The sequence below is a fragment of the Dasypus novemcinctus genome, chromosome 27 (assembly GCF_030445035.2).
Source record: "Dasypus novemcinctus isolate mDasNov1 chromosome 27, mDasNov1.1.hap2, whole genome shotgun sequence".
Lineage (NCBI taxonomy): Eukaryota > Metazoa > Chordata > Mammalia > Cingulata > Dasypodidae > Dasypus > Dasypus novemcinctus.
The window spans coordinates 19032207-19046356 of record NC_080699.1 but is presented as its reverse complement, the minus strand read 5'-3'; the positions used below and the strand labels follow the sequence as shown (position 1 = coordinate 19046356).

The 14150-nt window shown below is 47.6% G+C and overlaps 1 protein-coding gene across 15 annotated transcripts in view; it reads right to left on the bottom strand.

Annotated features, from left to right (window-relative positions):
* NCAM1 (neural cell adhesion molecule 1) overlaps nucleotides 1–12537 on the bottom strand; it is a 315822-nt gene extending 303285 nt beyond the window's left edge. For 5 of the 15 annotated variants that reach the window (XM_058289255.2, XM_058289256.2, XM_058289264.2 and 2 more), the window contains exon 1: nucleotides 12058–12517. In XM_058289255.2, the coding sequence (XP_058145238.1) occupies nucleotides 12058–12109 (52 nt within the window). In that variant the 5' untranslated portion in view covers nucleotides 12110–12517. Of the gene's footprint in view, nucleotides 1–12057 lie in introns of all 15 variants that reach the window. The other 10 variants (XM_058289262.2, XM_058289268.2, XM_058289263.1 and 7 more) reach the window with 3 other exon arrangements.
* Nucleotides 12538–14150: the final 1613 nt, after the last annotated feature.

Genomic DNA, 14150 nt, shown 5'->3' with positions numbered 1-14150 from the left:
CTGGGGGAAAACACCTAACTTTATTCATTTCTTCTCCTAGAATTTATCCCATTGTCCTTCAAAGGGTCATTCATCACCTTTCTCCTTGCTCCTGGTTCTTCACCCTCTGTTAAATATGCCCCGATAGCCCTCAGTTTACAGCCTTCACCCAATCTAACACCCCTGCCTGCCTTCTTTTTTTTTTGGCAGATGTTCTGGATTCCTTTTTTTTTTTTTTGGATTCTAAAGAAAGAATGTGAATTTCACTATTCAACTGAAATGACTTTTCAAGATCTCTGACAATCTCCTCTGAAACAAATGCAAAATTTCTACTTACATCTCCCTTCTAGTCTTAATAGTGCTAAATACTGCGGCCCTCTTTTTTACTGCACCATTTGTTTTACATCTGATTGCAAAGCAATATATGCTTATAGAAAACTCAGGCAGTATAAAAAATATTTTATCTTCTTCCAGTCTTGATGATGTAGTGAAAGAGGTTTTTAAAATAAAATTGGGATTATATATACACCATTTTTTCACTTAACATTGGGATTATATATGCACATTTTTTCACTTAACGTTATTATATATTTCTAACATAGGCCTTCACTGGTGTTCTCTATCTGTTCAGTATCACTCTCCAATTTATAAACAAAATACCGCTCTAGATGCTGCCAAGGGAGACACAAGAAAGCATAAAATGTGTTCTCTGGTCTTAAAGAGCACAGGGACCTCTTGGACCTCTGAGTTTTCTTGGTCTCCTTAGCTGGGCGCCCTCCCAAACATCCCTGTTTACCCTTCTACTCGGCAGAGCTAAATCATTCCTCAAAGCCTCCTTCAACTCACCTTGAAAAGAGTTCTCCAACCACACCTGGTCCCCAGGTAATCCCTCTCCTGCCTCTGAAATCTTACGGAGCACATATTTGGTTTTAGATGCTACCTTGTATTCCCAATGATCTTTTCATTTCCAAACAGACAGTAAGTTTTCTAAGGTCAAGGTCTCACACCTTAGATTCCATGGGTGTTTTTCCCACAGCTAACAGACTGCTTACATGCTCAGCATGTACTTTTGCTGTCATTTATTCTTCCCCTCCCCCACAACCATTATATTTCCCTACTGTACCTTCTGATAGTCTCTCTCCATTAGTTTTTTTTCACCTCTTTGACCAGCCCCATAATCCTCCATCTATAACAGTAGCTTTCAAACTATTTTGACATGTGCCACAAGTAGATATATGATTTCCATCACAACCAGATTACATATTACATATACACATTGACACAACTGAAACAAAAGTTCCACAAAACAATATTTACCCTTACTACAAAAGACATGGTCTTTTCTACTTGATTTCTTTCCTTCTTCCCCTCCTTCCCTCCCTCCCTCCCATCCTTCCTTCCTTCTTTTCTTCTTTTTTATGCTGACAGAGGCCAATTAATAGATTTTCCGATTCACATATTTGAAAAATACAACCTATAAATTAAAACACTAGGATGCTCAAACTTTTTCTAAAATTTAGGGTGTCTAAAACTGATGTTATCTATCTTTCTCAATTTCTCAAATTATCATGATTATTTCACTCCTCAGGATTTGTAACTTTAAAAAATCTTTATCTTAGTAATCTACCATTTTGGATCTATCTGATACCCTTGATGGTTGATTTGTCATCTCTACCATCTCAGCTATGCCCCCTTTTATCATTTTCCAAAGCCATAACAAGTTTATCTTTCCAAGATGATCTGCTTTATAAAATATATAAAAGTTGGATTTCTTTAATCTAACAAGCTACTCTTACATGCAAAAATCTGATTTTTAAAAAATTTTTCAGCTACATGTCTATTAATAAAGGGTATAGTTCTAAAGCATTTTTTTAAGATTTTTTATTTATTTCTCTCCCCTTCCCCCCCCCCACACCTCCCTCTGCCCAGCCATTGTCTGTTCTCTGTGTCCATTAGCTGTGTGTTCTTCTGTTTCCACTTGTATTCTTATCAGTGGCATCCGGAATCTGTGTCTCTTATTGTTGCGTCATCTTGCTGTGTCAGCTCTCCCTGTGTGCGTGAGGCTCCACTGCTGGGCAGGCTGCACTTTCTTTCACGCTGGGCGGCTCTCCTTTTGGGGAGCACTCCTTGTGCGTGGGGCTCCCCTACACCGGGGACACCCCTCTGTGGCAGGGAACTCCTTGTGTCCATCAGCACTGTGCATGGGCCAGCTCCACACGGGTCAAGGAGGCCCGGGGTTTGAACCTTGGACCTCCCATGTGGTAGGTGGACACCCTATCTGTAGGAATCCGCTTCCCTAAAGTATTTTCATTTGTAATGCATTTCACATGTATTACCTTATTTTAGTCTCACTGTCAGATGAGAAAATTGTGGTTCAAAGTGGTCAAGTTATTTACATAAATACACATGACTAGGTAGTAGCAGAGCTAAATCTAAACTTAGATCTTTTGAATCCAAGCCCAACAGTACCCTTTTCCCACAGTACATGTATTTCTACTACAAAGAGCAAGATATTTTCATTGCCTTCACGGACCTCCAAGCCGGCTCTAACTGGCTCCCCTCTCCCCTGGTTTCTGGGCCCCCGTCATCTAGTAGGTCTTTCATACAGTAACAAAAATCCTTCACTAACCCATTGTTTTGTCCAGCCACTCTTGTGACTGTTCCATAAAGGCAAAAATTCCTTTAGGTCCTACCAAGCTACCAATTTGCTCCTACTTATCTTTCTGCTCATTCATGATAGCTAGCAGCAAACATAGCCTAGCGCAGCAGATGTCCAGTTGCCACGGCTGAGTGTTCTCTTAAACATTTTTTTTTAAAGATTTATTTTTTATTTCTTTCTCTCCCCATTCTCCTCTGCCCCAGTTGACTGCTCTCTGTGTCCATTCACTGTGTGTTCTTCTGTGGCCGCTTCTATCCTTATCAGCGGCACCGGGAATCTGTGTTTCTTTTTGTTGCATCATCTTATTGCTGTGTCAGCTCTCCGTGTGTGCGGCACCACTCTTGGTCAGGCTGCACTTTCTTTCGCGCCAGGCGGCTCTCCTTACGGGGCATGCTCCTTGCGCATGGGGCTCCCCTAAGTGGGGGACACCCCTGCGTGGCAGGGCACTCCTTGCGTGCATCAGCACTGCGCACGGGCCAGCTCCACACAGGTCAAGGAGGCCCGGGGTTTGAACCACGGACCTCCCACGTTGTAGGCAGATGCCCTATCCATTCAGCCAAGTCTGCTTCCCTCTCTTAAACATTTTAAAAATGATTTCTCTAATTTCTCCAAAAGCAGCCCGCCCCTTTGTCTGGCATTTAAGATTTCAGTACAACCTACCCAATATGCAGCCTGCTCTTGCTGCTCAGCAGTACCAGTTCTCCAGCTGCAGCCATCTCTTCCTATAGGGAAACAGGTCTGTCCCCCCCCGCGCCCCATTTATACGTAGGGGGTCCAGATCAAATCCCAGCTCTTCCCCATCTTTTTCAGGTATTAAAACCCAGCAAGATGATGTTTGCCTCTCTAAACTCATCCCCCACTTATTACCTGCCTCCATTTACACACTTATTCACAGAGTGCCTTTCATGATTTCTCGTAACTTTGAACTACAGTGCTTTTCTCCCCAGCACCCGAAACTACTTGAAGGACTAGTATAACCGTCTTAAATTTGATATCTTTTCCCCTCAGCCCTTAGCATAGAAATATGCCAACCATATATTTACAGTACACTAGCTAACAAGCATTTCAAGTAAAATCTCTGTTCAAGGTGAACTTCTTACAAGTACACAGAGAATCTACTGTGTAGTGGCTGGTTTACATATGTGAATTTACCTACCTCACCAAGACCCTATAAGGAAGGTGGTGGTATCCCTACTTTTTAGATGGGAAAGCAGGCTCAGAAGTGTAGCAACTTGCAGAAGGTCATGTTTGCTTAGTGGACTCAACCCAGATCCATCAGACTCCTGAGCTCTTGATACCGCCCCTCTGCTGTGTCGAGCCCCCCTGCCCAGTCGGATCCAGTCCAGAAGCTGGGCGAACTCATTTCGGGATGCCTGGTTGGCCACTCGCTTTCTTGGCATGTATCCTGATGCAATGCGTATTCAAATTATACATACTTCAGGCAAGGATGAAAAGCAGCCCACTAATGCAAGTTAGAGTCCACTCTGCCTACATAAGACACAACCCTTCTCAGCCTCAGTCCTCTTTTCAAGACTTAATACACTCTGACCGGAAAGGGTGTTTTTCTCCTAATTGCTGACCACTCCTCCCCAAACAACCCCCACCCCCTGTTGCCTGAACTCACTGTGTGTTTTCATGTCTCTACTGCTCTCAGGGCATTGGCACTGCCTGTTCTACCTAGTGAAGGCAAACCCAGTCCCCAAGTCCAGCTCAGGGGTGTCCCCAGCAGAATTCATGGCTTTCTTCCTTGTGCTCCCAAAGTGCTTAATTATGCCTCGATTTGTAGGTAGAGCATGTCTCTCTCCCCCATAAGATCACAAGCTCTACAGACAGAGGCATGTCTTACTGGGCTTGAACATCTTACTCAGTTTTATTTAATTTTTTTTTTTTTAATTTATTTCTCCCTCCCCCCGCCCCAGTTGTCTGCTCTCTGTGTCCATTCGCTGCGTGTTCTTCTTTGACTGCTTCTATTATCAGTGGCACGGGAATCTGTGTTTCTTTGTGTTGCGTCATCTTGCTGTGTCAGCTCTCTGTGTGGGCGGCGCCATTCCTGGGCAGGCTGCGCTTTCCTTCGTGCTGGGTGGCTCTCCTTACGGGGCACACTACTTGCGCATGGGGCTCCCCTACGCGGGGGACACCAATGCATGGCAGGGCACTCCTTGCGCGCATCAGCACTGCGCATGGGCCAGCTCCACACGGGTCAAGAGGCCCAGGGCTTGAACCGCGGACCTCCCATGTGGTAGACGGATGCCCTAACCACTGGGCCAAGTCCGCTTCCCCTTCCTCAGCTTTAGAACCTGTGAATTCCGCACAATTCCTGAAGCTACCTGACCTTCTCAAGATTTCAGGAAGGTTTGTGGAATGAAGGAATTCAGGAACGTTTTGACGTAATTCAATGTTGGATGAAACAAGCAGTCAATCAATGATGCCTTAAAACGGGCATACCATCTGTCCTTCCTATTACACAGTTGTTTCAATGTCACCTCCTTACAGAGGTCTTTCCCCTATCTTCCAGTCAAAAGTGGGGCTTTCCCCCATTATCTCTCATTGTAGCCTGTCCCTTTTCTTAGTTCTTACCTCAATATGTAATTATAAATACGTATGTGGGTGTCCTCCCACCCTTAGACTGGAAGCCCCAGGAAAACAGGGATGGTGTGTGCTTAGCTCTTCACTATATTCCCACCACCCAGCACAGAGCAAGGACTCAATATTTATTGAACACATTATGTGAATATTAAAGGATATAATGTATATCAAAGAGCTCCGTAAATTGTATAGCGATAATTAAGAGATAATTATTGGCATTATATATCCAGTTTATCTCCTCTTAGATAGCTCAAACAAAAGCTTCAGTCTCTTTCAAGATCACATGCCTTTAGTTGGCAAAACTACTTTCTAGTCCACCAACAGGGCCCTTATGTCTGACTCATTTGAATAATAATAGCAATTACTTTATTTTAGTCCAGTTAGTAATTCACAGAAATATCAGCAGCGAGAGATATTAAATCCCCTCAGATCTCACTTGAGACTATCTCTAAAATAAAGGTCAAATAGCTTCTTCTCTTCAAAAATAACTTTGATTTCGATGTGAGATGCTAATCTTCAAAGCACTACACAAACACCCTTTATGAGGGGCATATTTAGCAAACTGTGACAATTAGCCCATACTCTCCTGCCAGTGGATCCAAGCAACCAAAACACGCTAAGGCAGGGCTTGCCGCTTTCTGGGCCCCTCAGTTGCGTGGACCGCTCTCCAGGCTCTAGCGGCCGGGGCCCACCAATGTGTTCCCATGGTCATATGCTTTCTAAATTTTGCAAAAGCAAGAGAGTATTGCATTCTCCTTTGAAGAGGATCCTAAGGAAATGAGATCGACCCCTGTGCTCTCCACCATATAATCAAACCACTTTTCTCTCTAAAGGAGGAGTTCTCAATCAAGGGTCCGTGAGCGTGAACCAAAATTTAAAACAACCTTCTTCTTGTGCGGGTGCAGGTGTGATATATTTATTAAATAATACACAGTATAGTATGGACTTAGTATGGGGCCCAGGGTTTTCACCTGACTGGCAAAGGGGTCCATGGAACAAAAAAGGTTAAGAACCCCTGCCCTAAAGTATTCATATCTAAAACGACGGTGCAGGCATACTTGGCGATCAATTGTAAAACTCTAGTTCTAATCATTTAAGAATTCTTCTCTTCCTGATGTTGCTTTTTAAGGCCATCTAAAAAAGAAAGCAGTATCTCTAAATAATTATTTTTTTCTAGATGCACAGACATCCTTCTTCCCACAAATAAACCCACCTTACATACGCTGAAGCCCTGTGGCCTCTATTCTGTTCACTGCAGCTCTAATAAGTAGGCCTTCCCTGTCCTCCCATTTCCCAGAAGAGAAAACTGAAGCCTAGAAAAGTTACAAAAACATGCTCCAGATCAGAAATCAATCTAGGGTTGCCTAACACTCTTGATCTCTACGCTATGCTACGTGCAGGGTTCCTTGACAGCAGAAATTATGTCATCTCAGTCTTTTGTAATCCACAGAGGTGATGATAAAAAGCTGGCACTCGATAAACATAGTTGATCAACTACTGAAGAGAAGGCCTAACACAGCCCAATCTCAAACAATGTGACATTCCTATGAATATTCCTAAATGATGCAGTAATCAGTACCAAGGAACAGATTAATATAAAACAAAGGATTTCTTTCATGTCATCTCACGCACAGAAATGACAGAATAGAAAACAGGGCCAGATGTTGCCAGTGTTTGTTGCTAAAATCCAAAAATTACTCAATCAGATCACCTGGTTGAATACAGATATTAAGTTTTTAAATCCACATCATCGATGCACTCATGGAAAGCACTGCATATATTTTGGAGGAAAAAAATGCCCACTAGGTTTATTAAAATCTTTTTTTCAAAAGCACACATAGACAAAACACAAAATGGCTTATCCTTTTAGTGTAGTCCTCTTTGAGTCTCCAGTTGTTTGGCAGCTAAATTAACACTTCTGGAAGGGAAGTGTGTGAACTGAACTGAAAACCAGTTAACTCGGTGGCTGCATGTAGACATGGCCTAAGAGTGTTTAAGTGTAAAGTATTGAAACCGCCTGAAACACGGCCATTTGGCACCTAGACCAACAACAAAAGGCAAGTTTCTAATGAGCATCTGCAGCAGAGACAACATTTCGATACCATGAAATGAGAGGGCCTAATGGCACCCCTGCCAAAGCCAAATAATTCACATCCCTTTACATTGGCAAATGGTTTTAATGTTTAGCACCAAGACTTCATATCAAAAACGGCTAGAGGTAACACTGGCTGTGGCCTTCAGATTTACTTCAGTGTTTTATTGCCCCACAGAGTAAGGAGTCTTGACAATAACTGCACTGCATTGTTTTCTAATATTAAAAACTCTGGACCTCATAGACACCTAATCATTAGAATTCCGAGGGAGCCCTGGGAGTAATCCCCTTCCTAAGATTTCATCTCTCACAACACTGCTCAGAGACTTGATGAATATTTTAAGAGAACTGTGAGATTCTCTTCTGAGTTTTACTCAGAATTCTTTCTTTCTAACCAAAAAACCTTAATCTTCATCTTTTTTATGCAAAGCTCAAACCATCATTATTACACATAGTCAACTGATTCATGCTTTCAATTTAAAAAAAAAAATTTGTGACCCATTTTAAAGACTAGTAAAATGCTATCCATAATTTGCGGCCATTTCTTTTTAAAGTTCCAGAGATTCCCCAACCTACCTATTTGTTAGATCACTAAACTGAGGAATTATCTATAATGGAATTTACATTAAAACATTTCTCTGACACCATAAAACATCTATGTGCTCAAAAGCTCATATAGGAAAGGAGAACCTTTTTAAATGTCCGTTTCTCCTGACAGGCTAAGACTGTTCCCTGCAGACTGACGCCACGGGTGTGGTCCTTTCTTTCCCCTCACTATCAAAGGGTCCTGCACTCCATCACCACAAACCCGAGATCACTGGGGAAAGTTCAAACCTTTCTTTAGCAACAGGTCGTCAACCACTTATTTTATACTAAGAAAGGAAGGGAGCTCTGTGTAACATCTTTGGAGGTCTGCCACTGGTACTGAAGTCGCTTTCAACTGGGAGAGCAGCCACAGGTCTTCAACATTGAAGACGTAAATATGGGGAATTCATCAAATATTAAAGTAGAGGTTTCTTCGCCTTAAAAAATTAAGTGGTTGTATCAGTGATTCCAAAGTCCATATTTCAAGCTGTGTAAAGTTTGTAAGATGCTGTCTATAATTTAAGAAACTGGGTTCTGTAAGGAACAAAAACATCTGTCATGTCTAAAGATTAGTTTTTGAATGACAAAATGGTGCTATTTATTTTGAAAGGCAATTAAGATGTTGTTCCCTGTGACAGAAAAATATAGATATAGATTTCATACATTAAATTACTACATGCTACCTATCAGAGGAATTCATTTAGTGGTAAATGTGTTCCAAAGAGAAGCAAAACTCTTAGCATTTGAGGGTTTCATGTGAATAACCCCCCCCATTGCTGTCTCACATACAGTACAACATACCACAATTTTATATTTTGTTTTTGTAAACAATTGCTACCTTAATTCTTTAACTATCAGGCTTAAGAAACCAGCCACCATTTAAATCAACAAACCCTTAGTACAGGAAAAAACGGAATGAATCTTTTATTGAGCAAGTATCTTACAGCTCAGATCTTAGTTTATGTACTGCTGTTTTCTGCTTATCCAGTTTTATATAAAAATGATCCTTGATGAAGGTATCTGGAAGAATCCAAATTCAATCAGCTGGGGGAAGAGGGAGAACGCATCTTGAAGAATTAACTTTAAAAAACAATGCAAGCTTGATACTAATGAAAACTTAAGTTGCCCGATCTTTAGGACCTTTGTAGTAGAAATAGTAACCACTTCAACAATGTCCAGGTTACACTGCCATTTCATCTTTAACTCTGTTGTATTTTAGATAAACTCTAAGTTTTTAAAATAATTTAAAATACGCTAATATTTGTTAAAAGAAATTTATTTTTTTGGTCTTTAGATAGAGTTGCTTAAGATTTTACACATCCTTAAATATGGCATTATGACGTTCAGTTAAAGTTTGTTCAGAAAGAAGCATTTCCAGTCTTAAAATGGAAATCAAGGAGAAAACATTGTTCACTCTAATTGTTCACATGCAAACTTTGCTGAAATACATCTTAATTCATTTAGTGAGGGATACTACATATACTTTATTGATGCATTAGCTTTTGTAAAATAGCAAAGGAACTCTTTGTTCTTAATCTGGTGTAAAGTTGCTAGAAAGCCAATCCTATCCATTCTTTGATTCTTGCAAGGTCAACTGGCAGAAAGCTGTAAAATTATCAAATAAGCATGTGACTTAACCACCATTCCAGATCATTCGAGCAATTTTTCCACACAACATTCAAAAATTGCTGTCAGAATACATTCAAATTTACTATGCAATTTCACAACATTTCGTTTTAGTCCTAAGGAACAGAAGAAACCAAAATGAGAGAGGGGCAGCCAACCTGACTGGTGTAGTACATTAGGTTAGCATGTCTTATATCTAAATTTTCATGGGCACAGAGCTGGAGTACAACACCTGAATTACTACAGACCGTGGAGATACTAAACCATGTGAGGCCAAAAAAAAAAAAAAAAAGGAAAGTGTGTGTTATTTTTATTTTTGTCCTGACATTTTGACTTGAATTCAATTAAAAAAAAAAAACCCAACCCTGTGGCAGAAACGCACACTTGCATGCACAAATCATTTCTCTGTGGAACACCATTCGCCTTCTTTCTTTTGTTAAGCAGCCCTGAGTGTGTTTCACCGTCTGCCTCCTTCCCATCCTCACGGCACTGGGTACCTCTCCGGCCAGGAATGAGGACGCTGTCATTCCAGGAAACCCTCTGGGCATTGGTCTGAATGCCGCCCTTACCTGGGCATCCACCAGCACCCACCGGGCCCCCATCGGGGATTCCCTGGGCGTGTGCCCGCCCGCAACTCCCTCGAGATACCAACAGCGAGTGTTAGACGCAGCACAATCACAAGGAGGAAAGGACCTCCGAGCAATCCCCCAAAGGGCTCCCCAAAGATCAGGCACCCACTGCCACGCCCCCACCGGAGGGAAGGAGGTCGCAGAAACACTCCCCCACCCCAAACGGGAGGTCGCGCGGCGGAGACCCACCCGCACCGCGCCAAAGGGCAAGTGCGGGGCAGCCCCCCGCGCCCCCGAGGCTCCACAGCCCCACCCCCCGGCCGCAGCACCCCCGGCCACCGCCGCTCAGCGCACGCGCGCCGCTCCCTGCCCAGCCCGGGGCCGTTCCTGGCAGCGCCCTCCAAGGCGACGCGCTCAGGCCCTGGCGACGCGGCGCGCGTGGGAAACGGGGACACGGTGGGAAGGGCGGTCTGCTCCAGGTCGCGGGAGAGAGGCGCGCCCGGGCAGGAGACGCCCCGGGGACCTCCTGGTCTCCATCCCCTGGCCACGGAGACGGCGGGGCAGCCTGGGCGCCGGGCGCAGGGCGGGGTGTCTCCCGGCCAGGGGGGAGCGAGCGAGACCGTTAGGCTGGAGCCCGGGCGCGGGTCCTGGCAGCCCGGGCCGCCGCCACCCGCGCCGCCCCGGAGCCGCTCGCGGCTTCCCGCCCAGCCAGCCCCGCTCTGATTGGTCGCCAGGGGAGGGCCCCCGAGCTGCAGGGAGGCGGCGGAGCACGGCTCCCCGGGCCGCCTGGGGAGGGGGCGCCCTGGGTGCTGCCCCGCCCGCCCCGCACGCTCTGCGCAGCAGCCGGGGCTCAGCCCCCTCGGGCGGGTCCGGTGGCACCTGGCCGCCGCCCACACACAACCCCCTCGGCGCGGCTCTCCCCGGGCCCTCGGGCTTTCCCCGCACACGCCCCCCGCCCGCCGTGTCCGCCCCCGCCCCCCCCCCAGCTCTGCCGCCCGAGCCCCCTGCCTCCGCCTCCCCTCCGGTCCATCAGCGCCCCAGCGCTCATCTGGGGGGGGGGCGGGGGAGAGCAACGGGAGGGGAGGGTGGGCACGCACGGAAGAATCTTCCAGGGAGACCGGGATGGAAATAGCCAGAGGCACCTCCCTCCCGGCGGCCCGGGGTCTCGGGGCGCCGGCGTGGCAGCCGCCCCCCGCGGCAGCAGCGCCCGGTCTCCTTCCAGCTCCCCATTGTTCGCACTTGGCCGGGACCGGGCACCTCGCCCACGGCCAGGCGCCCCGGGCTGGGGGGCTCGGGCGGATACCTGCCATTCCTCTCCCGCCCCGTGGCCCGCGAGGCTCGCGGTGCGTGGCCGGGCACACGCGCGCAGCCCGGGCCGCCCGCTCCCGCCCTCGCGGCCCCCGCCCCTCCGCACTTCCTCCTGTCAAAACGCCGCGCTCGACCCTCCCGCCCCGCGGCGCCGGCGGCCGGGAGCCGGGCGCGCCGCGGACCGTCCACCTGGCGAGCGAAAAGCCCACGTCATGCCCCCGGCCACGCCGCCGGGCGCCCCTGCCCGTCGCGCCCGGGGCTGCAGACCGTTACTTGGCGGGGGAGGGGGCGCCGGAGGCGGCGAGCCCCGCGGGACGAGGCCCGGGGCGGGGGGGGGGGGGGGACGGGCGGCGGCCCGGCCCTTATTGTTCGCGCCGCCCCCCGGCCGGGGCTCGGCAGCCCCTTCCCCGCCCGGCCCGCCGGCCGCCTGCCGGAAAGGAGCGCTGCCCGCCCCCGGGAGGGTCCCCCGAGCGGGCGGGCGGCCGGGGGGCGCCGGGGGAGGCAGCCCGGGGCGCGGTGGGCAGCCGGGGCGCCGCGCGCTCGGCTCGACGAAGATGACGGGCGGGGAGCATCCTCCCCCGCCCCAAGCACCCCCAAACAGCAGCGCCCCCGGGGCCGGCGAGCGCGGGCCGGGGGCCGGCGAGAAGATGTACCTGCGGTTCCCAGGAAAAACAAAGTGCCGACGAGAGCCCCGCGGGGCAGCATTGTCGTCTGCGGGCTGGCAGGGGGTGTCGTCGCCGCGGTCGGTTCTCGGCCCCCCCTCTCGCAGCGAGCGCGGACGGCGGCGGAGCCCCGGGGCCGGGGGCAGACAATTGCCAGGCGGGAGGAGGATTCCTTTTCGCAGAATTGTTTCCTGCCAGCCGCCGCCGAGCCGCGTTCACGCGCTGAGCGCAGAATGAGTGACAGTCCCGGCCTCAGCACACTCGCAACTCGGAGATCCTTGCGCTGGCCCGGGCGCGCGGGGCGGCGGGGGGCGGGCGGCGGGCGGCGCGCGCTGTGTCCTTCCACCGCGCCGGCCACAAATAGTGCCTCGCAGCCGGGAGGTGAGCGAGCCGGGGGAGGCAGATGCGGCCGCCTGCAAAACGCGGCCTGGAGCCGCCGAGGGAGCCGGCGTCCCCCACGCGCAGTCGCCCAGGCCCAGCTCGGAGGGCTTTTTCGCGCTTTCCCCCCCCACGCCCCCGCGGCCCTTCCCTCTGTCCAGCCGCCCTGATCAGGAGTTTGGGTAGTCTGATAATAAATAATCAAAGCCGAATCTTAGGTCTGGTGAGATGACCGAGTTGTCGTCGAATCCCTCGTTTAGAGCCTAAGATGCTCGAAAAACAAGGCTAGCCTAGGATTTCTTTCTTTTTTTTTTTTTAAGTTCAGGAAATTCGAAATTTGGAGAGTGGTCGGGAGGTTGTTGCTGGGTTTTCGTTTGGGTGGTGTTTGTTTGTTTGATGCGGGCTCTGAAATTTGCTCTCCATCGAGTAGCAGCATAAAGCAAATCCTCAGATCCCAGGGGAAGGAGGCGGGAAGAAACTCCAAGAGAAGAAAACGCAGATGCTTACACGGATTCTCCAGAAATAACGGGAAGATAGTAGGGAGGTATCTTATTTGTCAGTTCTGAATTCTGTGGACTCTTGTGATGACCAGGCCTTTGTATGCCTGTCCTCTGATGTAGGAGCAATATTAAATAATATTTCCTAGCAAGGGGGTGCAACCTCAATTCTTAAAGATACTAGAGTAGATGATCACTGAGCGACCACCACAAAGGGGCTTCCATTCATCTTACAGCTCTACTTTAAAAAGGAGGGGGAGGCAGGATAAAAAACAAGCATGTCTCAGGACCGGAACAGGGCTTGGGAGTTTAAGGAACGGAGACGTGGAAGACTCAGAAGTCCAAGGTGTTTTCGATGCTGGGTTAGCCCATTCGTCCGCACAGTGCAACCTCACGGCACAGGAAGGCTGCCTCTTTCAAAAGCACCACGTTTGGAGCCCCTGCTGCTGCAACACTTTGAAAAACCCATCCCAGCTGGCCTTCCTTCCTGGAGCGCCTTGTCTTCTCCCCCTCCTCCGGTGCACTGGTCCAAGGTGTGATTTCAGGTTATCCCTGAAAAGTGCTTCCTCCTCCAAATCAATTTTTCACAACTTTTACGTATTTCATACCAATTATAAATATATTTTCCCTTTGTTAGAAAATTTCAAAATACAGAAAAGTGGAAAGAAGGAATTAAAAATGACCTTGCAGATTCCAGAGACACCCACAGATTTTCTAAGCCTTCTTTATAGGCTTCAGACATTTATAATTGAGATATTATAGTAGCCATTTAAATCCTGCTTATTTTCCCTAACATTTCATTATAAGCATTTTTTTCCAGGCCATTAAAAAGTCTTTCTAAATATTTTTATAGCTATGTAATATTTCCTCAATGTGGGTGGGTCTCAATGGTTCCCCTATTGTTGGATAGTTAGATTGTTTCCAGAATCTGATCATATAAATAATGCTTTTTTGAACCTCTTTCAACAAATATTTCTTGAACAACCACTGTGTTTAGCCCTGTGCTGAATGCAGTCAATTATATAGAAACTGTTATTCTTTTAAATGGTTACTAAATTTAAGTATCTTTGGCTTCAGACTCCAGCGTCTGCTAAAACGGAAAATTGCCCCATTAAGTCATAAATTTATGTGGATGAATTTATTAGATTCTTTCTGAAGAAAGGTTTCAATCGCAGAGAAAGGTAGAGAGAATAGTCCTAAAGGAAAAAG